Source organism: Archocentrus centrarchus, chromosome 5, assembly GCF_007364275.1.
Source record: "Archocentrus centrarchus isolate MPI-CPG fArcCen1 chromosome 5, fArcCen1, whole genome shotgun sequence".
Classification (NCBI taxonomy): Eukaryota; Metazoa; Chordata; class Actinopteri; order Cichliformes; family Cichlidae; genus Archocentrus; species Archocentrus centrarchus.
In genome coordinates this window covers 2,847,054-2,872,483 of record NC_044350.1, presented here as the reverse complement: position 1 = coordinate 2,872,483, position 25,430 = coordinate 2,847,054, and the positions used below count along the sequence as shown (strand labels likewise).

Here is a 25,430-nt window from a genome sequence, read left to right as displayed (position 1 = left end):
CGCTGTCAAATGATGTAGTGTACTGTCAAAGACATCTTCACGATTGAAAAAAGGCTTACTTGATTCAGTTTGTCATTGCTTGATGATGTTTAAAGAAACAGTGATGGCATCAACATGCTTTCATGTTCTTTTTGAATGACACATGGTCCCACTGTTTTCCAGGGAAATGGACACGAGCGTGACTTTTTGGATGACAGGCGAGTGTTCATCATGGATATGTATAATCGCTACATTTATCCAGGAGATGGATATGCCAAAAGTGAGTGAAAGCACTGTCAATTTCACTCTCAAACTGTCTCTTTTAACCTTTAAATTCATAGCAATTTTGAAATAATTCATATACTCAAAGAGATTTTTGGTTCACATGTTCTCATGCATTTAAGTGCAGGAGAACACATGAACAAAAGCCAACAGTCCTCCAAATTCCCCATCAAAGGTTGAGGTTGGAGTAGTGGGGGCTTCTTCCCCCATCCCATCCGTAAGATGTAACTGTGTGCCATTTTAATTATGCTGTGATTTCCCTCAGCACTACTACTCACTCTGTTAGCACTCAGCGGGAAATCTAGCACGCAGCAGCCCCTGCAACACCATAATCATGGCTTCGGCACAAATTAATCTGTCAATACATTAAAGCCTCTCTGACAGGGACTGCAGACTGCTATTTAACCCTGAGTCTAACGATACTCTGCAGAGCAAATGTCACAACCCTGCCTTTAAATATTCTCTCCATCCTTCAGTTATCTTGTTCTATGCAATTAATTGAATTTAAGACATTTTATAATTGTCTCTCCCCTTAAGAGAGTAAAATAAATGTATATTCTGGCTTGTTTAAGATAAAAAAAAAAACTGCACAGTCTTACTCCGTTTCATATTTTTTTCTCCAAGACATTTTTTTTTCTCTGTACCTTTAAAGTCCAAAGCTTACATTTTTTCTTGAAAGTCTTGTGAAAGCTACCAGGAACTCTACATTAATGTGCTGTTGCGCTGCCTCTTACTGCTTTTACAGCCTAATTCTGCTTAAAAACATAAAAGTTTCCTAATTAACCTTTTTCATTATTTCCAATTAGTATTATAAGTATTATAAATGGAGTTAAAGCACTGCTGCAGAATTGTGATATTTTAGAGGTAGAGAAATGCAATTACCTACACTGATGTATAAAAAAAATTATTTATCACAAACTGTTTGAGTTTTACTTGGTTTGAACATGTTAGAAACAAGATATTAGTTAACAAAACATGTTAAAAAAAAGGAGTGGAAAACTAAATTACATATTTGGCCCTGTATGCTTACTCAATATTTGTCATGAATAATTGCCATCTTCTTCATTGTCCATCATACACATACACCAATCAGCAACAGCATTAAAACCACTCATAGGTAAAGTGAACAGCATTGACCATATGCTACTTTGACTTGTAGCACCCACCTAAATAGTGCTGCAGATCAAGCAAGTAACACCTACAATGCTGTCCAGCATCCCTGTTACACAAGTTTATTTGGTCATTTTCAAACATCCAGAGATGTTGATGGGTGTCTTGAAAATGCTTTGACATAACTACCTCAGGTGCAAGTCTTTCCTAGAATGAAAACCATGATTAGTAGCGGTAACTAAAGTTAATTACAGGATCCTTACATACTCTGTCATTATTTTCTAAATAAACAATTTACATACAGACTCCTATGGGTCTTCAAAGTGGTATCCCTCAGATATTTATATTGACTTTCTGATGAACTGTTGTCTGTTCACCAATGTAAGCCATGTGCTGTGTTGAAGCTATATTGTTCCATTTATATATTTCATGGTTAGTGGTATTCTTCAGTGCCATACATGTGATCTCTATATTCTAAATCCATACTGACTATAAGTCAAACTGCTTGTGCTTTTCAATAAAACTGTCTAAACTATCAGTAAAAGGTTTTTCCTGTATAGACACTGACCAAGATGATAGCTACGTCCTGCTTTATATAATGATAGAAGAACTGCCATTTTCATTTTACTTGGAAAAGTACCCATTTGGAAGGACATATTATAGATACAAGTCAGATGTTTTACAATGCCATCAATGACTTCCCTCAGTATTGCCATATAAATTTCATTACAGTCAGTAGAAGCTTTATTCATATACTTCCTCATAATATTCATTTCTTTTACTGCTCTCAGAACTCTGCCAGTTATGAAAGAATTCCTGTTGCATGAAATACTGCAGCAATTCCTAAGCCATGTATAAGTGATGTCTGTGGATTTAACTCCCCATAAATGCTTCTGCTTTGTTTTAGTTGGGTTATTGAGTAGCTATGTACTGTGGTTTCACTGTCCTATATGCACCAATCTTGTATTCATTTTTCTTCATCACCAGGAGCAATAAAAAGGAAGGTGGAGCTGGACTGGGGCACTGAAGATTCAGAGTACCTTCAGAAGGTTGAGCTTCACATGGAGGGCACACTGAATGAGGTCTTGCCTGATGTCATCGTTTATAATGCAGGGACAGACATCTTGGATGGGGATCCCCTCGGAGGACTCTCCATATCACCACAGGTACTGTCACTACTGATTATTTTATACACGGGTTTCAAAATACCACCCGTGAGCTGGAATGACATTTGCCAGTTTTGAGTTCCTGAGCCAGCAATCTGGATCATCATTAGCAGGGTTTCCACTCATGCATTAGAAGTTTAAAAGCCCACCAGACCTATAGTCATGGAAAGAAGGCTGCTCCCTTCAGAGGTTGCCACAGAGGATCGTCTTTCTCCATCTTATTCTATCCATAGCATCCCGCTGTCACATCAACCCTCTGCATATCTTTTTCCCCCTGCGTGGCAGTTTCATCTTCAACATCCTTTGTCCAATATATCCCCTATCCCTCCTCTGTACTCGTCTAAACCATATGAGACTTGCCTCTAACTTTTGTCTCAACCCGAAATGTCCCTCTGATATACTCATTTCTAATCCTGTCTATCCAGGTCACTAACAATGAAAATTGTAATCGCTTTAGCTCTTCCTGTAGCAGGTTTCACTACCATCTTGTAAACCACTGCTTTTGCTGCTATCTTTCTGTCACAAATCACCTCTGACACTTGTCACCACCCACTCCACTCTGTCTACACTCCCTTCCTCACTTCTCTTGTGCACTGCTTCTTTGTATGCGTGACACCAGGTATTTAAACTCGTCTCACCTTCACTATCACTACACACTTTGCACGATCACCTTTACACCTGTCTCCATCTCATTCACGCAAGTATACCGTCTTGTTTCCACTGATGTTCCTTCCTCTTCTCTCCAGAGCATACCTCCACTTTTCCAGGTTCTCTTCCCTAGTCTATACAGATCACAATGTTGTCTGCAAACATCATAGTTCACAGAGGCTCTTGGCTGACCTCATCTGTCAACCTGCCTGCATTTGCCGCCTCTCTCTTTACTCTAAATCTAGCCTCCCAATACTCCTGTCTACTTTCTTCATGTCCCTGACTATCCAACTTTTTCTTTGCTAACCTCTTCCTTTGAATACTTTCCTGCACTTCCTGATTCCACCACCAAGTCTCCTTGTCCTCTTTCCTCTGTCCAGAGGATACACAAAACACTTTCTTGGTAGTTTTCTTCAGTACTACAGCTGTACTTTCCCAGTCATCTGGTAACTCTCCCGTCATATTCAATTTTAGGTTTCAAACTCATGAGCCTGACAGTCTTCACCTCCACCACACTATTTGCATATTTTTCTTACTTCTGTTTTGTTTTGCTTCTTACCTTTACCATGGTAAAAGCTTGAATCCATCTCCAATGCCCCTGGCCTTCTACCTGATCACCTTTACACACAATATATCTACCTTCTTTCTCGCTATCATATCAACCAGCTCGCTCCCTTTACCAGTCATAGTCCCTACATTTAAAGTCCCTCTCTCCTCCACACTCCTTCTCTCTTCTCCACCTTCTAGCACAATTTGCTGGTGTACTTGGCATAATTGTCGTGTTGTATGACCCAGTTTCAGCCAAGCTTTAGCTGTCAGACAGAATGCTTTGCTATAAAGAGGAGCTCATGGTCAACTCAATGACTGCATGGTGCCCGGGTCTTGCCATTGCATAACAAGCCCATATCATCTCCCCTGCACTGCCATGCTTGAGCATTTGTATGAGGTGTTTTTGCTGATATGCTGTTTGATTTTCACCAAATGTGGTGCTGTACACTGTCACCAGACATGTCCGATTTAGTCTTGTTTGCCAATTGTTCCAGAAGTCTCGAAGTTTGTTCAGATGCCATTTTGCAAATCAAAGCCATGTAGCCATGTTCTTTTTAGACAGAAGAGGCTTGCTCCTGGCAATGCTTTGACCAAGCCATACTTATTCAGTCTTTTTCTAATTGTACTGTCATGAATTTTAAAATTTAACATGCTAACTGAGGCCTGTAGATTCTCTGAGCTTTGCACAGTCTAACATTGGGGTGAATTTGCTGTTTTACACTGATTAAGCTTTCTTAGTGTAGAATGATAGACTTCAAATTCTCCTTTTAACCAGTCCCATATTTATGGGCAGCAACGGTTAAGTAGCAGCCAAGCAGCACTTGGCTGCTACTTAACCTATTAATTCCTATGGAATCAGTAAGGGAGGACTTAGTTTTTCATACACTGCTTTTGCATTTGTGCTTAATTTTTGTTAAATAAATAATGACACGTATAATAAGTCAGTGTTGTTGTTCAGGTGAGGTGGTGTTTACCTAACTTTTTTTTTTACTTACTGTTTTTTAGACAGAAACTACACCAGTTTAGTCACGTAATGTATCAGATTGCCCTACAATTACTATTAAATGTATTTAAAATAAATGAATATAAACAGCTCAAACAACTACAAAAAGGGGATTTCACAACCAGGGAAATCCTGTAACCTATTACTGCTGTTACTGCTGTTGCTATCACTACTGTTCAGCCGATGTCCATCGAAGTATATTGCTGTACTTGAGCAAGGATAGATATGATATGGTGCTCTCCCTTTGGTATACTGCACATACATAGTCCTGTTGCAGCCGCTAAAGCCACCACACAGTTAACAGTTGGTGCTTTAGTGTGTGGATAGTGGTGCGTTAATCAAATTCAACATTAAACCAAAAATTGGGCCCCATGTGCCCAATGAAAAAAAGTTAGTCTGATACGTTTTTTTGTGATCATCCCTACAATGTCATAGAGGTATTCATTCCATTTTGTATTTTAGCAAAATGGAGGTGACAGCATGGAGTTATGGATGGATGGATGGATGGATGGATGGATGGATGGATCCCATGAGGGAAATTATTGTGTTACAGCAGCAAGAACAAATACAATCTACAGTAACTAAACATCAGCATACTGAACTGTATGCTATTATAGTCAGCTGTGTTTCTAACACTTTCCTCACTCATGGGTTTAATAGTTTAATCGTATCCTGTAGTGAACACGGAACAAATACATTGTTTTATATGAAGTTTATAAACAGGAACACCTATAACAAAGTGCTCAGTGTGTAATAAACATTTATGTCAGTGCCGGCAAAACGTATAAAGGTAACAATAATAAAGTTGTTGTAGTGTCTGTGCAGGTATATATAATGAAGTGGGCACTGAGCAGAAATGAGACAGCTGTGTTTTAACCATCCTAAAAAGCTGGAAAATGTGGAGTTTTAAAGAAATCAGAGAAACCTGTGAATGGTTCAGCTGCTGTTGCCATGGAGAAGAGCCCAGTCAGACAAAAATGTCTGTAACTGTAGCGAATCAAGACCACATCCTTCTTTCATCTACAGTCGGAACACTTCACCAACGGTGCTGAATTCATGCCTCACCTTAATCTTATAATAACATGTCTACAGAGCATAATCTGTGGGTCAGTCCCAAAACTCATGTTTGTGGCTTCTGGGAGTTGTCAAATGCCTGCTGTCAGGCCTGTATTTTAATGAGGACATCCTGCGGCTCTCACTTACACAAATACACGTCTTGGACAATCTCAGATGTTTAGCTGGTTTTATTAGCTCGACTATTTCAAAGAAAAACTCTATTTTCATACTATTTCAAAATATTTTCATATCCTTGGCGTCGGTGGCGTCTGTTCCACAAAATGTTAATGTTGGTCATAACTTGATTAATGATGCAACCGAGGATGTTCAAATTCATACCTCAGATTCATCTACTAAAACTAAAGGACAATTAAAGGACACAAAAAGTCTATGTTAAAAAATGTTAGGCTGATAATCTTATATTGTATTCATAAGCAGGCGTTGGATCTGCTTTTCAGAGGAATTGTGCAGAATGTTTTATTAAATAAATCATAGCATGAAAAAGCTTTTCTGTTCAACATAAACTACGCAAAAGCATGGTTGGGTCTGACACAATTAGGACACCATTCATTGGCTACGCTACACAATTGAGAGGTGCAGATTTTGTCAACAGGGTATCGGCCTTAAACATTTAAGTGTTACTTGCACTCCCAGCGTCAGTCCTGAGCCCACTATCAACTGTAGCAGTGATCATTAGCTGAGACAACCATGACTTGCAGGAAAAACATCAGGATGTGATTAATCTGGGAACAACAAAAATGCTCTGCTGTGAAACTGTGAAGATTGAAGTTACCAACATTTATTAAGGTCACTGAAACACTATGTAAAGTACAAGATGTGCAAACTTTTTAAAGGAAAAGAAAGAAAATATCTCAAGTTTTTTAAGCTCACTGAAGAAAAAGGCACTGCTTTTGTTGTTTGTTTGCTTGTTTGCTTTTTTTTGGTATGTGCTTTGGAATAGAAGTTGACCCGGCAACTTTTTTTTTAACATAAACCTTATTTAAGCAAACAGTAATGAGTATCTGGTTCAAAATGGAAAACATACAAACTGCCTTATATGTGAAAAAGTTAATTGCTTCTCTCAAACAGGGTCAGAGCTGACTCTGAGTATACATTACATTATGTCGACTCAAGTCTCTACTAAATATGCTTGAATTATGCCGGCAGTTTAAGTGGATCGGGTGAAGACAAGACAAGAGTCAAGGCTAGTAGACTGAACCTGGGCTGCTTTATTATGGCAAAAATCATAATTATAATCATAATCATAGTCTTTTGGTAAATAATTGTCATGTCAGTTTTTTTAACGATTACTCATTAAGTTAAGAGTAACATAAAAAAAAACCTTTACATGCAATTTCCTTGAAACTTAAATTGCCTAATTGACAAGAAAAAAAAAAACAGAAAAGGGTGGAGGTGGAGGCAGTGTGTTGTATTCAAGGTATTGCTAGCGATGGGTAAATAGCTCTACCTTGTTAGGAACATGGTCAACTCTGACATCCAACCTCAGAGGTAAAAGGAGTGCAGCATAAACTCAGAGTGGGCTGCAGCTTTGAGGGAGAGTTGAAAAAACGTAATGCTGTAAAGGAAATATGTGTGCTTGATTTCTAAGCCAAGAAATGAAAACTTGGTAGTGAAACAACTGAGAAATGGTAATCATGTTATCCTGAGTGTCTCAATTTTGTAATGGTTAGAAGCTGAAATCATAACCAAAATTATAATCTCATTAATTACCCTGCCCCTAGATTGGGCGCTACTTTTTCTAGGCTGCTGGCCCGTGTCTATAAACAGCTTATCTGGGGGTGTCAAAAACATCAGCCAGTCACTATAGCCAGTTGCTGACTTGAAGATGCTATTTGAATTTTCCCCTAAAATATCTCCTAAAAAAATCCATTAAGCATGTTAATGTGAAACCAGCATGTAAACGGTCAAACACTTGCTTTGTTTCCCATTTTTACTTTTCAAAACAGCTGGAACAGCTCCAACATAGACTGAAACATACATCGAAGAGTGAGCGCAGAGGGTCGCTGCAGCTGTACTGCACATCATTTTGTCAATCAACAATTTGAATTCATGTGCTTGATATTCATTACACAGTATATGAACTTTCCTAGAACCATTTCATTAGTTTATATCATTATGTGTACAGAGACTTAAATTACTGTAAATCATTTGTTTTCAGCAAGATCATTTTTAAATGCAGATGGAAGTCTTATTAATTTCCTCTAATTACTGAAATGAAAACCTGGTGTCAAGCAGGTTTGTTCAGCTCTAACTGGTTTATTATTTCTCCTGTCAGACCAGGATCAAGTGTTGCTCGTTGAGGATGTGTGTGGGTGTAGACAGTAAGTAATTAGTCAAATTAGTAAAAACACGCTTTGGATAGACTGCATTTATTTGCAGTTGTTTTAGAGCTTGCATTAAATCATATTAGGGGTAAATGAGGAGTGAGATACAACACAGCATTGCACACCAGCTGTTAACTGCTGGGCAGCTGTGTGAAGTTGAACACTGAAGCTTGAAACTGACATTTCTAAGGCTACGTTCACACTGCAGCCTGAAGTCACCCTATTCCGATTTTTTGTGAAATCCGATTTTTTTTTGCGTGGTCGTTCACATTTCCAAATATATGCGACTTGGATGTGATCTGTGTGTGAACAGCAGACGAACCTGAAAGTGTCCCGCATGCGCAGTAGAGGACGGGAAAACGTCACATGTAGCGAGCGTGCTCAGTGTTTGCGGAAGTCACACACATGTCCGCGTAACGGGACGCAGAATAGTGACGTTTGTCGAGTATCAATGACGTGCAGGTCGGATAAATGCGACCTGGCCGTACACACTCAGGTCGCATTTGAAAAGATCGGATACGTATCGGATTTCGGACCACATATCCAAGTGGCCTGGGTCGCATTTGAAAAAATCCGATCTGTGTTGTTCAGACTGGCATGAAAAGATTGAATAGAGGTCGCATGAGGGCGTAAAAATCGTATTTGGGTCACTTCAGGCTGCAGTGTGAACGTAGCCTAAATAAATGAACTGTATTATGAAGCAAAATAAAATGAAGCAAAGCAGTATTAACAGTTTTAGTTTCTCAGATTTTTGTTTACTGTGTCTGGTACTACACACATCTTACACATATTGAGTATGTTCCTCTCTCACCACAAAATGAGCTCCGATCACAGACACTATAAGAGATGAATGTAGCCACTGTGACATCACCCATTGGTTTTGAGCTCCACAATTTGAAGCTGTGGAGTTAGTGTTTTGGCTGCCAGCATTTTGTTTTTTGAAGGAAGAAGCTACATTGTATGAATGAAAGGGTGGAGTGTGAATTTATCCGCTAACATTAGCTAGTTTGGTTAGCAGCTGCATTCAAAAATTCTGCCAGTCAGATAATCCATTCATAATGCTCCAAGAGGCACCGACAGCACGTACACACGCACACACACACATGCACGGTGTAATTGCTCTAAGCAGTGGGTGAGGCCTAGCAGAAACCAGTTATCTCTAGCTGTCTGTGTCTTTCAATCAGTGTAGGCATACCTCTAATTCAGGTATCCAGGTGGGTGAGTTGTAAAAACATTTAGCCCACTGCAGTTTTTGCCATTTCTATGTCGGCCTCATTGGCTCTGGACCTTTAGGGTTGACCTGTCTGACATCAGGATATCAGCAGCTTGTTACATTCACTGACCTTTTGGCTTCTTCTCGAAAAAGAGCTCCTCTCTCTCTCTCTCTCTCTCTCTCTCTCTCTCTCTCTCTCTCTCTCTCTCTCTCTCTCTCTCTCTCTCTCTCTCTCTCTCTCTCTCTCTCTCTCTCTCTCTCTCTCTCTCTCTCACACACACACACACACACACTGCTAACTGTAATTTCCCCATTGTGGGATCAATAAAGTATCATCATCACCAAGTGCTCCTTGCCATTTGGCCACTGGACTCTGATGTGCATGCCAGAAGTAGTTTGGTTCACATGTAGCTTAGTGTTTCTTTTCTTTCTAGGAAGACTTTGTTTTTTTGTTTGCTGGAGGCTTCAACATCTGTTTGCTTCCTTTTGGTCATTTTGTTTTTCTGTATTTGCTTTAACTTTGTGAACTATCAGTTTGTGAAAAAATGATATGCCCCTGATCCACGGCTTGTTCAGTAGTTTTGAGAACTGTTTGCTACTATGTTTTATGTTAGACTCTGTGTCCTGGTTTTTAATTTTGTGTCTGATTTAAATCTGTGCATAATGTTCCAAGTCAGTCACTACCAATCGGCCTGGTGCAATGCAGCTACTCATTTGTGTTAAAATATAATGTGTTTAGTCATATAAAATCTGGGCCATTTGTGTCTAATGTTGAATCTGCACTCCTATAACAACAGGGAAAAATGTCCATAACTGACGGGCTCAGCTGGGTCAGGCCAAGTGTAACTTCATGAAACTAATTTATCAGAAAATTTAAAATTGAGAGTTGATCTAAATGAGACAAATTAGAATTTATTGCTTACTGTGAGCAGAGATTTCCTGCCAGTGATCCTGTGAATCCCAGAAAATAATTGGAGCAAATAAGGTAAAATGTGCAGACTGTGTTGTGGTGGCACACTAACAAATTCTGCATGCAGAGCTAATTTGTTTTTTTTTTAGGTTTTTTGCTGGTAACTGTCTTTTAAAAAAGTGCAGTGCAGCTTTAATAATTGTTATTTGATGTTCTGGTTGAACATGTGTTTCTGCCATGCTTAATAATGTTCCAGATCACTCACTGTTTTACAAAATACCCCGTAATAAATGAGAATGTTAACACAAACTGTTCACTGTTTGAATCCCTTCACAGACAGGCATGTGTGCTTCTTTCAGTACCCTCCCATTCTGTAAGGTACAGGAAGATTTATAAATACTTGATTTATTTTTTTTTTCTCATAGGTGACCTACATTAGTCAAAATGTGAAGGGATATTAGGGGTGGATGTAGGGCTGTTTGGCCAACGGGGCCCATTCAGATAAAACTTTTATTCTGTGTAAAATGCATTGATCACAATGAGAACAGGAGTCACTGTAGCAGGAAAACAACTTAGAAAATGACATTTTTGATTGTTATAGCTTTCAAAGGTTTGGAGTAATTGTAGAGGTTCTTGTTTTGAATGACTTTAGCATATCTGCACCCACAGGACATTACTTTTGATCCTATTCCACTCCTTCCCGAGCTGTTCCACAGCTCAGTAACCCACTGTAGTGAGTTTCTTAGCGATAACTTTGTCCTTGGTGATTTCCCAGAGATTCTGGGTTGGGTGCAGATCAGGACTCTGGACGAGCCATTTCAGTTTTATCAGCTTCAATAAAGTGTTCTATCAATGAGATGCACTGTTTTGCATAAATAATACTGACTGATTAGAAGCTGATATTAGGGTAAGAACAGTTTGTTGCTGAAAGAAGTTCTAATAAATGTCCCTCGTTGGGTACCTCAATTATGGCAAAACCATAATCAAGATTATTCTGGTCAGTAATTGTAATCTTGAATATTTAACAGAATTATTCATTAAATCGACAACCACCAAAACAAAAGCATTGTAGTGAAAGTGAATGCAACAAAGTAATCATTTTATCACATTTATTTTGTTTTCATAATTACTGGAGGCCAAAATTGTTATTGGAATTGGTTATTGAAATATAATTGCCAAGTCCTAGTTGACCCTGCCAAATATAGCTTCTTCCTCCAAACAAACCAATTTCCTTTCACTCTTTGGGTGAGTTTTTTCCCAGTTTGACTACGGATATCATGACTCCCTCTGACTCAACCAAAATAACTTGCTGTCCCAATAACTTTGGCCCAGTTGTTTTTAGTCCACACATTATGCTCCATGATCATGTCTTTTGACACATTTTGCTGTGAGGCTCGATCACTGCAGATCGGGCTTTTAGTCCAAATTCTTTCAGGCAGCAGGACATATTCAGTGCTGAAACAGAACCTTTGCCAGTCAGCACTGAATTGGCAGGTAATTCTAGCTACAGTGTTCAACAGATTACCTGCTCAGTGTGTCCATATCATGCTATTCATTGCACATTTGTCTTGCACGGCCATTTTTATGGGAATATAAGTCAGACAAGTCACATTTGGAATGACTAATTTATTACAGCTGTGCAATAGAATTTGAGTTTGATGTCTAGGTTTATCGCTCCCTGCAAATATGACACAGACAGAAATTGGGAAGTGATGAGTAAATATCACTCAGGAGCTACAGGTTGGTGCTAGGATGGTTAAAACACCAGCAATACAAAGCAGCAGCAAAGGTAGGTTTTGCAGCTTAAATACAACTCCAAATTGGATGAGTGCATTTAGTATATGATGTGAGGAGAGTGAGGCGTGTGAATGACAGTGCTTCTCGAATTGCGTGACTGAACTACACTATATTTCTAAAAGTATTCACTTTCTCATCCAAATCACTGAATTCAGGTGTTCCAATCGCTTCCCTGGCCACAGGTATGTAAAACCAAGCATGTAGGCATGCAGACTGCTTCTACAAACATTTGTGAAAGAATGGGTCGCTCTCAGGAGCTCAGTGAATTCCAGCGTGGTACCGTGATAGGATGCCGCCTGTGCAACAAGTCCACCAGACTCTAGAGCTGTGGAGACGTGTTCTCTGGGGTGATGAATCACGTTTTTCCATCTGGCATTCCGATGAATCAGCCTGGTAAGCCTGACCTCAACCCAGTAGGACACTTTTGGGATGAATTAGAGTGGAGACTGTGAGCCAGGCCTTCTTGTCCAACATCAGTGTCTGACCTCACAAATGCGCTTCTGGAAGAATCGCAAAATTCCCATAAACACGCCTAAACCTTGTGGAAAGCCTTCCCAGAAGAGTTGAAGCTGTTATAGCTGCAAAGGGTGGGCCGACATCATATTAAACCCTATGGATTAAGAATGGGATGTCACTCAAGTTCATATGCGTGTGAAGGCAGATGAGCGACTAGTTTTAGCAGTGTAGCTCACAGACTTCGCTCCATATGCTTCAGTATTCTACAAATCAGGCTCTGGGAAACTCATCATCCTTTTGACCTTCATCTAAACACCTTTTTTCATAGGTTTCAGAAGTTTGCCATCTTGTAAAATTAATCATTAATGTTTAAAGTCTTGGTAGTTAAATAGCCTTTGCAAGACTATCGATGAAATAGGCAAAAACAAAGTGGAAGATTATCACCAATAACAAAAGAAAAAAAAATCCACGTGTAGTTTTAATCACAGCTGTACGTCTTTTCATGTTAGCATGTATATCAGTCAGGCCACTTCAGGTCTTCCGGTTCTCTCGGGAGAAAGGGAGTCTAGATTGAAAATCCAGCCAGCAGCTTCACAGAATTCAGAGAAGGTAGCGTCTGAAAGCATGGACACACTGTCAGCGTAACTCTCTTCTTCTCTGCCAGGGGATTATAAAGAGAGACGAGATCGTGTTCAGGGCTGCGAAGCGTCGGGGCATCCCCATACTTATGGTGACATCTGGAGGATATCAGAAGAAAACAGCCCGCATAATCGCCGACTCCATCCTGAACTTGCACCGGCAGGGTCTGATAGGAGGTGAGGCTGTTGAGGGAGAGGGATCATCGTCTCTGGTGACCCACATGATGTGCAGCCCTGCATCAGCTGGATCCACATCCACAGCCGTGTGAGGAGCATTAAGCCTGGAGCTAACACTCACACATGTGACTTTAAAGCACTAAGTAACTTTATCATGTGCTCTAACTGTGTGACAGCTGTTGTAATGTGCAACACTCGTCTAATTTTAGATTTATAACAAGAAGTTTGCACATGTGCAACATAAATATTCATAAGCTTTGGTAAAACTTTCACACTTGTTATCTTTACGTTTACGAATACTCAAAGGGAATCATCATTCAAAGGGGAGAAAAGCTATCTTTAAACAACAGTGTTATCACAGCTACAGCTCTCTTATGCTACAAAAATAGCCTTTAAATTTTTAATCAGTAGGAGAGTAATGAGTTTTATGTGTGATGTGTAATCGGGGCAGCATGTTGGATAGAGATCATCTTTAATCTCAGGAGATGCAAAACATTTAATTTGTGAAACATGCTATAATAAGGTGCGGTGTACTGTATTTACACAGACAAGTATATTAATTGGGTCCCATCTCACATTATAATTTTTCAGGTGAAAATAAAGATAATTTGACATGAAAAGCGTAATTATCATAATGAGACATAATCTTTGGGTAACACTGACAAGATAACAAATTTCCTTCTTGATTGCAATTCTGTTCTATCTCTTGTAGTAAACTGGTGTTTAAATGAGTAGTGTCTTCATTGAGATGGTTTTTGTGCTTTGAATCCACTCTAATATTTACAGTTAATGTTTATCACAGGTACTAAAGTGATTTGTGCCTGTATTTGAAAAGATTTGAAACACTAAAACATTTGGCTGAGCTCTCTGCTGGTGAAAGCAAAGTTCCCCGACTCTTCAGACTCCTGAAATTCAGTGAACGTGTTCCAGTGTTTTTCTGTCGTGTTGTAGATCAAAGTCCAAAACCCAAAATGTTCAGTGATTAATGAGAAAGCCTGTACAGTGAAGTTTCCAGTGACTTTCACATTTGATTGGTTGTTTATAGTTAGGCACACAGCGCTACCCTAATGATGTTTACACATCCAGAAGCTGTGCAAAAGGAGACACAAAAACAGTCAGATCAATATGATTAATGCAGCAGCTGAAACAATATCACTACTTCCAAAAGACACTAAAGACATCATCCAACACACGCTGAGTTCTGTGCAGCTGTGTGCTGGTGTATGTGTGTGCGTAATGATTACTAAGCCATTTTATCATGAATCTCTGCCTAAAACATGTAATAACTAAAGTCTTAGTTCATCACTGGTCTGTGAAATCCTGATCTTACCCTTCCTTACAAATGTTAAAGCAGGTCACCGTGGTGGCTGCAGGTGAAGCCAGATCAGAGTTTGCTGTAGAAACATGTATCATTCATAATATTTTGGGTGTCTCATTTTCAAGGCTTTTGGTGTTGTGGTGATGCATTTTTTCATGTACATGGATGAGAATTTTCTTTGTGTGTGTGTGTGTGTGCTGTCTTTTTTTGCCCATGTACCCAAAAGCAAAAAAACCATACATCAATGGAAAACATTTTGTGAGCACTTTATTAATGGCCATGGAGCTATGTTGGCCAAATTGCAAAAACAAAGCATTCCAGATGTCTGGTTGTTGGTGGTGCCAGTGTGCTATTAGCTACAGTACCTATTTAGACTAGCTAGTTAACTAGCCACATGCATGAAAACATCAACAGAAAAATGGCCATAAACATCATGTGAATGAGGACTCCACCCAGGTATCCCCACTGTGGTGAAAACATCTTTAAAAAAAAATTTCATCAGTTGGCGTTACAAAAATGGTTTTTAACTTTTTGGTTAATAATGTCCACCCAGTTTCATCAAAACACTGGCATCACTGAGGAATATGTGGAGCTGTGCCTGAAACTTTTCAGGGCTCAGTAAAAAAATTACAGGACAAAGAAAAGTTTAGGCACTGCACTGACAGCGTTAAACCATCCACCTACGCCAGTTATGCACTCATTCTGATAAACACTCCGAGTGGCAACTGTCACAGCTGCATTAGGCGCAATATAAGACGCGCCTTTCTCAGTGTGTTAAATTCAGAGTGATTTGTGGTAAACTGCCTGCCCAACACCTTAGCAGGTCACACCCGTATGACTGATTTAAATACACTCCTCAACAAAATTTTGCACTCTGAAAGGGGAACTTCCACAAATACACATGCAGTGAGGCAGCTGCAAAACTGACACTGTGCCTCTTTAATAAATCACAGTAGTAGCTTTTTAACACCAAAGGAGGTTTTGCTTCTATATATTGGGACATAGGAAATATTTTTCTGGAATACTAAATAGTTTCCTCCCACAGTCCAAAGACACACGTTAGGTTAATTGGTTACTAAATTGGTCGTAGGGTGGATGTGTGGTTGTCCCTCTGTGTTACTGTTATAACAGTAGTGCATCCATTTCTTTGGGGGTACAGTTTGGATTTAGCTTTAGTGAATTTTGATCATTCCCCATTTCTAACACCAAAAAAACTATACCTATGAATTCAAAGGCACGTTGCTTCCTGTCTATGAACTGTGTGACAACTAAGGCCCAATAACATACAATGAAAGCATGTCTAAGGGTGTGAGTAGTGTTACTGACACCAGACAACAACCTCAAGAAGTTGCAAAGGGATGGGCACATGTACACATATGGAACTTGCATAGTGCACCCAGAGGTAATGCTGGCTTCTGAATAGCTAAAGTTACCATGAATGTGGTCAATCATAGACCCGCATCCTCGGCTGTCTTTGTCATTGTATTCAATGTTCTAGACCTGAAGTGGCAGCTGGCAGGCACTGCTGTAATTTTCACATTCATTGTATTGTGTTGCTACAGCTGTACTGTAAAATTAAAAACAAACAAACAAACAAGCAAACAAAAAGCAAAGCTTTATGTCTGTAGTGCAGACTTGGGATTATTAAAAGGATTCAAAGGCCCATCTTTGAAAAGCAGTGTTGGGGTACTTATCCTGGAAGCAGTTTGGAAACACTCAAACCAAACTGTGAAAGGCGGGCCATATTAGTGGTGTCAGTGCTAATTAGCTAAAGCCTTTGATCTGGCGTGCTGCTTTTGAATGCAGCTAAAAGGGTTAGCGCAGTCTACCTTTAATTAGGACTCCCAAAGTATTACTTACTGTATGGAGGCTTGTTCTTAATACACAATGGCATCCCAGCTCCCAGCTCATCAGCTCCTTTCTGTGTCAGACAGGTTTTATGAGTTAACTGGATGTTATGTGCCAAAAATAGCACTCAAAAGCTGTACCATATGTTTTTGGTTGTGTGTACATATTGAAAATGACATTGCTAACATTGAAAATTACTTCTATGCATTCATAATGACATTAAATAAATCCCTTAATAACCAATATGTTTCTTTTGCATGTTTTCAACTTTGAATGAATTCTGTTTTGTGTATTAAAACAATAATATTCCATAAGGCCATTTTAACAGACCCGCTTCATGCGATGCAAAAGAGGTCACACAATTGCACATTACTCACTGAATGAACACCTATATAACAGTCATAATCATCCTGCTAGTATAGTTTTGTTTACTATTTGGCATGTAAAAGCAGGTGTTCATTATACTCTCAAACCTGACCACATGGGGGGGTAATTAAGTTTTAGTCGTGAGGCTACAAATCTAAAATACATATAACTAAAGAATGAAGGCCAAGTACATAGAAAAGCAGACAATATAGGCAGCATAAATTGCTCGTGACTCAGCATAGCTCAGCTTCCCCCAGCCATAGGCAATATAAAAGTGGATTTAGCTACCATGACCTTACCCACTGATGTGTGAAGTCTTATTCTGAAGCCTCAAGATGAGCGTTTTCTCCATCGCTGTCCTGCTATTTTGAAATTGGGCGACAGATGGGGCGGGTCTGACTATGAAATCATACATTTATTGGCTACCACTTCTCAATGGCAAATCGGTAATCAGTGAACATTTCCTGGATGATATCCCTTTCTGACACCTAGTATGACCAAAATTTACAAAATGAACTTAAAGTTTGAATTCAGTATAACACAAAATGAGTGACGGAGCCCACGGGCACATCAGGGAAGTGCTTACAGAGGTCAAATACTCCTATAGGCTTCTATAGGATAGGAAGACTTTAGCAACCGCAGATATCATCCCCTGGTGGTCATTAGATTGGTCAAATCCATGGGCTGGCCTGTCAACATGTCAGCTGCTGAAGCTACAGCTATCTTCTAAATTGCCTATGCTTCCAGCACCACAAAACTACTGATACTTGAAAACAGAGGGGGAAGTATGGTGGGCCCAAGAGGTCAAGGAAAACACCAACAAACAGAAACACACTTTAAAATCATGCAAAACACAGTGGATGTTGAATAAACTATTATCATTATAGTAAGATTTGATTATTAACCAAATGTTTAACTAATCCAATATCCAGTAGTTATTAAGACATTTTAGACAATGAAAAAAAGTAAAAGATCAAAAAAGAGGTGTGTGATTGAAATTAAACAGTCAAAGAAATTGTAGGAGAAAACCCGTCTCAGCTGCATTTGTCTTTTATTCAATCATAGCCTGTAAATTAAAGATGGATGCAGCCACGATGATGATATGGCGTGATATGACGATTTCCTCAGGAAACTCCAGTAAGTATAATAAAACTTGAATGCACAGCAATTACCACAACAACAATTTGCATTACTAATGAGCTCGTTTGTCTGTCTTACATGACGGTGATTATTCTAAAGTACCGAGGTGGATGATGTTGTTTAAAGCTAGTAACATAGCTTGTAATGCATAATGTGGTGAACACTTGTGTGTTTATGTATTTTTATTCTTATCATTTTATATTGTTAAAGGGTAAAACATGCATAAGATTGACTGGTTGTAGCTGACATCCTGCTGACTTGAGCGCTGTTGCCACAACTGTCCTAATCTCTGTAGTAATCAAAGTGTAAGTAGATGGTAAACAGTGTACTTATATAATGCATTTGAACCTGGTTATACACATCTACGAAGTGTTTTTTAATGTTTCTCATTGACCCATATGACCCATATCAATCACAGACTGTATGTTAAAGATGATGTAATATGAATATGGTTTTTTTTTTTTTTATTGTTGTTTTGTTTTGGGGTTTTTTGGGTTTTTTTTTTTTACCTTAAAGGACCTTTAATGGTCCTTTAAGGTTTGGAGGTTCCAAATCTTAAAGACGTTGATAAAGTATGACAAAGAAAAGCTGCAGAGTTTTCATTATTTTGGGTTTTAAAAAAAATGCCTGAAATGATTAACAGATGACTAAAATAGCTCTTATTGTTTTCTTCCTCATCATTTCTGTCCCAATCCCTCTAATAGTCTTGATGGACCAGCTGACAAACCAACTTTTCCATCAGCAAAGCTGTGCTGCTAGAAAGGCTCATAAAAAAAGGTCAAAATCAAAGCTGAGATAGCGAGATGAGGACTGGATCTGGCTGATATTATTTCAAACTTCACTATACAAATTTCCCTCCAGAGACACAAAAGTTCATGCTTTCACTGGCTTCCTTGTCACAAGTAAACTGAACTTCATGTGTTAAAATCAGTGGTGTGCTCCTTTATTCTTGTGAAAAACCACAAAACTCTCATTAGCACAGCATCATGTGAAAGTAGAACACACAGAGCAAAGCTTTCGTTAACTTGTTGTAATGTTGTTTTTAATCTAACCTAATCTGGGGCAGCTGATTGGGAGCTGTTCATGCCTCACTTGGGTTGGGTCATGTGGAGAGGCGAACGCAGCGCAGACGAGGACTGCTCGACTGTCTCGGCTCGTGTCCAGCTGAACTCCTGAAGCAGTTCATCTGAGGTAAGACGCCGTCCAGGGGCCAGGCACCCAGCCAGGGAATCGGGTTTAATGAAGTTTCCTGCAAGGTTTCTTTGTCCTAACACACCAGCGCACGGTCTGCATGAAATGATGTCTGTCTGCCTGTGAGCAAACATATGCTACTATAACAATCCCAGATAACCACATCACACCACAGACTCTGTATGATTGCGTTTCACTTTCCTCAGAAAACTCCAATAAGTATAATAATACTTAAAATTGCAGCCATTAATACAACAACTGGCATTACTAATGAGCTCATTTGCTGAAAGAGGTCAAACATGGTGATTACTCTGAAGTAATTAGACGGGTGATGTTGTTTTAAGCTGGTAACACACCTTGTAAATCATAGTTTGGCAAACACTTGTGTATTTAAATGTATTTTTATTTTAATATTATTATAATATTGTGTACACCAAATTCTCCCCTACCACCCAAATGTTGCAGAAGAAATCAGACCAGGCAGTGTTTTTCCAATCTTTCACTTTCCTGTTCTTGGCTGACAGGAGGGGCACCCGGTGTGGGCTTCTGCTGCTGTATCTCATCTGATTGAAGGTTTGTCGTGTCTTCTGCATACTTTGGTTGTAACATGTGGTTACTTCCATTACTGTTGTCCTCCTATCAGCTCAAAGCAGTCTGGCCATTCTCCTCTGACCTTTTTTAATCAGCAGTTGAACCTAATGAAGTGACTGGTGAGCTAACATGCTACTGCATTTCATTAAAAGCTTATAAAATGATGGTACACTTAATGAGTAGATATTAAGTTAGTGCAATATCAATGTTAGTGCACAGGATACAATTTTGGATTTTAAGCTGCTGAACATTAGCACGGGAATATCGTCAGATTGATTTTAGCAATTAGCTCAAAGCAGCACTGTCTCCAGAGTCATTCAGAACTGTTAACATAACATTTGAGTCATAATTATGGAAGTGGAACATTAAATTGCATGTAGGACAGAGCAGCAGTTTCTGTATTACATTTCTCTTGTGTTCAGATGCCTGTGCAGCACTTTCTGCAGATCCATGCCTCCGCAGACGGTTAGTTCATGACTTTTCTGTAACAAATAAATATATTCAATCATACACCTTCTTCACTCATTTGAAATGGTTTTATTGATCCCAAAACAACAGCTCACCCCACCTCTGGTTATGGTTTATAATGGTAACTATGAAACATCACATGCCCCTGGCTGCACTGTCAAAGTAAATGGTCCAAACCCACGGAACAGGGAGGAGATGTTATAGAAATGGAAATTTGATCAGGCAGTCATTTTGGGGTTTGCTCAGGTGTTTGCACAAAGTCATCAATTACTGGTGTGCGTTGCATAATGTCAGGTCTGCCTTTGCATCTGATCAAAGTCTATTGAAAATGTATTCACAGGCAAACAGATTCAGAGCTGTATTTCCTACGCGGATCCCTCATTGGAAGTTTGCAATAACATTGCCAGCCTTTACTGTTTTCCAAACCACATCTTCTAGCCTTGCCAGTCAAAGAGAAACGTGATCCTTTAAAGAACACAGAGTTCCTGTGCTATTGATTCAGTGCCTGGTTTGTTAAGTGTTTTTGGTGCTTCGGGCCTCTTCTGCAAAGCCTTCTGCAAAGATAGTTTCACTAAGTACTCCTAATGACTGTTTATAACTGGAGATCAAAGGGAGTTTCTGGCACAGCCATAAAATAACTGAGAGCAAATTTTGCATGAAAGTGCCTCATTTTCTGGGTTATTGGCCAGACGTTGAGTAAATGTTGGTAGACCTTTGGGCCACTGGTCTCTGTTTAAGCTGAATTTATCAGAGTGATGTTGGAGAAGATTCAAACTGACTCGGGCTTCATCAGTCGCTTAAACCAACCGCTTGCAACACTTCAGACTTCCAGAATCTCGTAAGCAGCAGAAGTGTTGGTATCCTTGCTGAGGTGTGTGAAGTGCTTTTGCTGCTGATTTGCATTCTTTAATAAACACACTAGTAAGTTTTTCAGGATGTTCGAGAGTTTGAGTTAAATACAAATTCTCTGAAGCTGTAGAAGCTCCATAGCATAAATGAATTTAAAAAAAAGACTCGAATTAAAGCAAACATGAAACTGAAGTTCCTTTAATGGCCACTTAAAGTTGTTTCTGAAGGTGTATCAGTCTCCACAGAATTCCACATTACAATGCCTAATTTCAGCTATGAAGTGAGCATGATTACACCAAGTTAGGGGCATGGCCACCTTCACAGGTATGCGGATACAGGCAGCTGAAGCCATCAGCTGTCTGCAAAGTCTCATCTCCACCAATTTAGTCACTGACCTGGAGTGCCTCACCATATGAGCATTTTTAGGACCTGTAGTCCCAAAAAGTTTGTGATTCAGTGGGAAAAAGTCAGCCATTTGTGTTTTACTTAGCCCTGTTTAGCAGATATCTGCTAATTAGTTCATGGTGGTGAATTGGGTGGGGTGGTGTCACAGTGGCTACATCTATTTTTACCTGGTGACCTAATGATTCTGCATATGTGCTTCTCAAGAACTAAAAGCAGTGATAGATTATTAATAAAGACGTATTTCAGTTTGATGTTCAAATGAAGAGACTAAAGGGATAAAACCACACTAATGCAAAATGAGCCTTTATTGATATAGCTGTTTATGGCTCACTGAAAGACAGCTTCCAGAGCTCAACATTCAAAACATCTAAAAAAGAAATGAAATGAAATCTCGTCTCAGAACTGAGATCTTTGACTGGTTACACATCTCAGGTTGTTCCACGGAAACTAAGAAGGAAACTGATCTCAGATGGCAAAACTGCTCAAGCAGACAAGTGGCTTCAAGAAGCAAAATAACTGTGCTGCTTTCAAGTTGCAAGTTGTTGTATTGTCAAGTCATAAATGTAAATGACCTTATTTACTAGCTTGTTTACTAATCTAACAAACAGTGGTTATGTTTGTGTCAAGCAACTCCTGGAGTCAGAGCTCAGTCTGGCCCTCAAACTAATCTGATCATCAGTTCAACATAATTTCTTCTGCCTGCCATTTCATCACGGGCCTGTTGGTGAAGACAAGCGGATTTTCCTTTTTTTATTGAAAAGTTCTGCCTCTTTCTCCTGAAAACATATTTGATGAGAGCTGATTTCAGCATGTATATCTTTACCCTCTCAACATGTTTCTTCATCTATGCCAGCTCTTGTGTGGCTCATTGTGTGGTTTCCAAGCACAAAGTTGGTGGCAGTGAAAACATTCACCGTTTCACTGATGGATGTATCCACCATGAATCATTCGGTCACCTCATGATGCATCCAACTTTTATGTCTGTGATTATTACCCAAGCAACTTGGTTTTGCTTGCAAGGTTTATTTATAATTGGTAACAGCATCAGCCAGTTTTATTAAAAGGTTGAAACAGCAAAATCCAGAAACTTGCCATTTCTCACTGACACCGCTTTCCTCTGGGGAAATATCTCACTGAATGCAAACCTCACTGAGGCCTTGAATGGGAAGAATTGGTTATTGAGTTAATGGGATCTGTTCCCACTGTGACATAACTGTGATGTGCAGCTGTGACAGGCTAGTTTCATGTTTTCACAGCTCTTAGATAACATGTCTGACAGCAAAACTCACGAAAATCTCAACAAATCTTGTTTTCCATTACCTTCCTCCCTCCTCAGAGTTAGTGTTCAGTGATTTGGTAGCCTATGAGCCCAGTGACAGTAAGATATTTGTGGCAGACAGACCTCCTGGGCTGACTTTTTCTCATTATGTCCCACCAATTCAGTGAATGCCTAACAAAGGAATTTATTTACAAGCTAATGGATGACAGATTATGCAATTCTTCTCCTGTAATGCAGCAGGAATATTAAGTTGTCACACTCTTCCTTGTCAGATTTGTGTTGTAATAAGGCTGCCCACATACCACTGGGTATTGTCTTAAAAAAAAAAAAACTCCCATTGGGTTTGAGTGTAATCACAAGGCCCTAGCAGTCATTCTCAAAGACATTGACTGGATAATTTCTTTGTATTAGAACGCAGGCGGTCCATGAGTTCATAGTTAAAGAATAGATTTGTTGTACACAAGGAGAGAGGCTGGTCCTCCCACTTTACACTGACTTCAAGGCTTGCAGTAACTGGGAGAAACTGTCTGATTTTCAGAGCCAAACTCAGCATCTGGAGAGTTCTACAGTACCTGTCACAAAGCAGTGATCACATCATTTTGCTGCCTATAGCTCTGTTTCCTTCCTCCGCTGTAAACAGCTACATCTGAATACATTTAATGCAGGTGTCCAGCTGTTGTGTCAGGTAATACGATTACTGTAAATTCTCAAATGAAAGCCTAATAAACAGGCTAATAATAAACCAAGATTAGAGTGTGCCTGAACAAAACAACATCTAGGACCCTCAGCTGATAAGCAGTACATTTATTTAATTTAACTGTTATTTATACATGTCGTTCCATTGAGACTTGGTGTCTCATTTGCAAGAGACCCGTTTCAAACAAGCACAATAAAACTACAACAATAGCATAGAAACAATAAAATAGTGAATAAAATGGCAAACATTGAAACGAGAACAAGTTCCCAGTGATCATTTCACAAAATTGTTTATTGACCTTTTAAAGTCTGTGAGCAAAATCAATTGAGAGAACTGCAAGTCCTTCTGTAATGTATTCCATGAAGACAGCACAGGAGAATACCTTCTTTCTGAGTTCTGTACGCACTGATTAAACAGTGAATGTAATAAAGTCCTGAGACCGCAGACTGAACTGTTTATGTAACATGTAATCTGATAAATAAGAAGGGAGTAAACAGAAATAGATTTATAGATAAAATGATACCAATGGACTATCCTGCGTGAGGCCAATGAGGACCAACCAACCAGTGAATATAAAGTACAATGGTGTGTTAGAGGTTTACAGCCAGTTATAAATCTTAATGCCCCATGATAAACAGAGTCCAACAGATGGAGAGAATGAGCAGGGGCCTTCATGTAAATTATATCACCGTAGTCCAGGAGGGTAAAAAGGTGGCAGCACCAGGCGCTTTCCTTGCAATAAAAGAGAAATACCATCTGCTTTTTGGCAGTTTCTTTAACAGGTGGTCAATATGTGACTTAAAGGAAAGATTGTCATTGATCACAATACCAAAATATTTATATGACGCCACAGTTTCAATAGAAATGCCTTGAGAAGATACAAGGGAGGGATGTACTGCTGGCACCCTCTTTTTGTTTAAATGCAACATGACCTGTTGTATTAACTGTTAGTATTCAAAAACCATGTCAGTGGTAAGAGCACAACAATAAATAATTGTGTCATTAGCATAAAAGATTTTGTCCCACACCACTGACATAAATAGTGAATAATGTAGGCCAGTTCAGAATTGAACCAGGGCCATCCCGACCTTTCATTCTTTGTCCACAAACTAGAAATAGTTCCATGTTAAGTTGACATTGTCAGTGTAATACGACCCCAATTAAAATTCATTAAGTCGTAAAGAAGTGCTTGCTCACTGAAAAGTTTTACATTTCATGTGATGGTTTGGAATGTGAAATTTTATTGTTCTTTACAGCACCAAGCACACAGTGATCGCTCAGATGGTTGGCAAAAACTGCAGATGTGGAAAACGTATGCAGCCCATTGGTTAAAAAACGATCAATACGAGATGATTTATCTGGGGACTTGGTGTGTGGGGCTTTGAATAATTTGATGTAGGATCAAAAACAAACAGTGTGCCTTAAAATCATCAGACACAGAAGAAAGCCAGTCCCAATGAAAATCACCTTCCACAATGATTTCATTAAAATGCAGTTTGAACTAAAGAGGACAGTGTACCAGGGGAGGCAGAGGCGGCTGATAACAGCCAACAGCAGGTAAAGACTGGTTGCAGATCTAGAGAACAAGACCTGAACAGCAATACAAACCTTCACACAAACTGCCACACCGGTGCCTTTTCTGCTCTGAGTGGTAAATCCACCAGCTGTCACACCTTTATCCAGCACAGATTTGGAAATCCAAGTCTCAGAAACAACAACTGTGTCAGCACCAGTTGAATGGACCCGGATTCAAATCATATCCATTTTACAGTAGGTAGCAAGCTGAGAGCATTTATGTGAAGGTTGAGTAACCCAGGCAGTTTCTTAAAATCAGCTGGTGTATCACATACAACCAGGTGACCAGGGTTAGGTTGACCACCAGACATCAATAAAAGCATCATTATTATACACTCACATGTAAATTTTCTGGTAAACAAACAACTACCAAA

At 39.3% G+C, this 25,430-nt stretch overlaps 1 protein-coding gene across 1 annotated transcript in view; it reads left to right on the top strand.

Moving 5' to 3' along the window:
• LOC115779883 (histone deacetylase 11-like) overlaps nt 1-15,253 on the top strand; it is a 33,961-nt gene extending 18,708 nt beyond the window's left edge. The window contains exons 4-6 of the mRNA XM_030728767.1: nt 163-259; nt 2,359-2,537; nt 13,179-15,253. Of these exons, the coding sequence (XP_030584627.1) occupies nt 163-259; nt 2,359-2,537; nt 13,179-13,421 (519 nt within the window). The 3' untranslated portion in view covers nt 13,422-15,253. The remainder of the gene's footprint in view (nt 1-162; nt 260-2,358; nt 2,538-13,178) is intronic.
• Nucleotides 15,254-25,430: the final 10,177 nt, after the last annotated feature.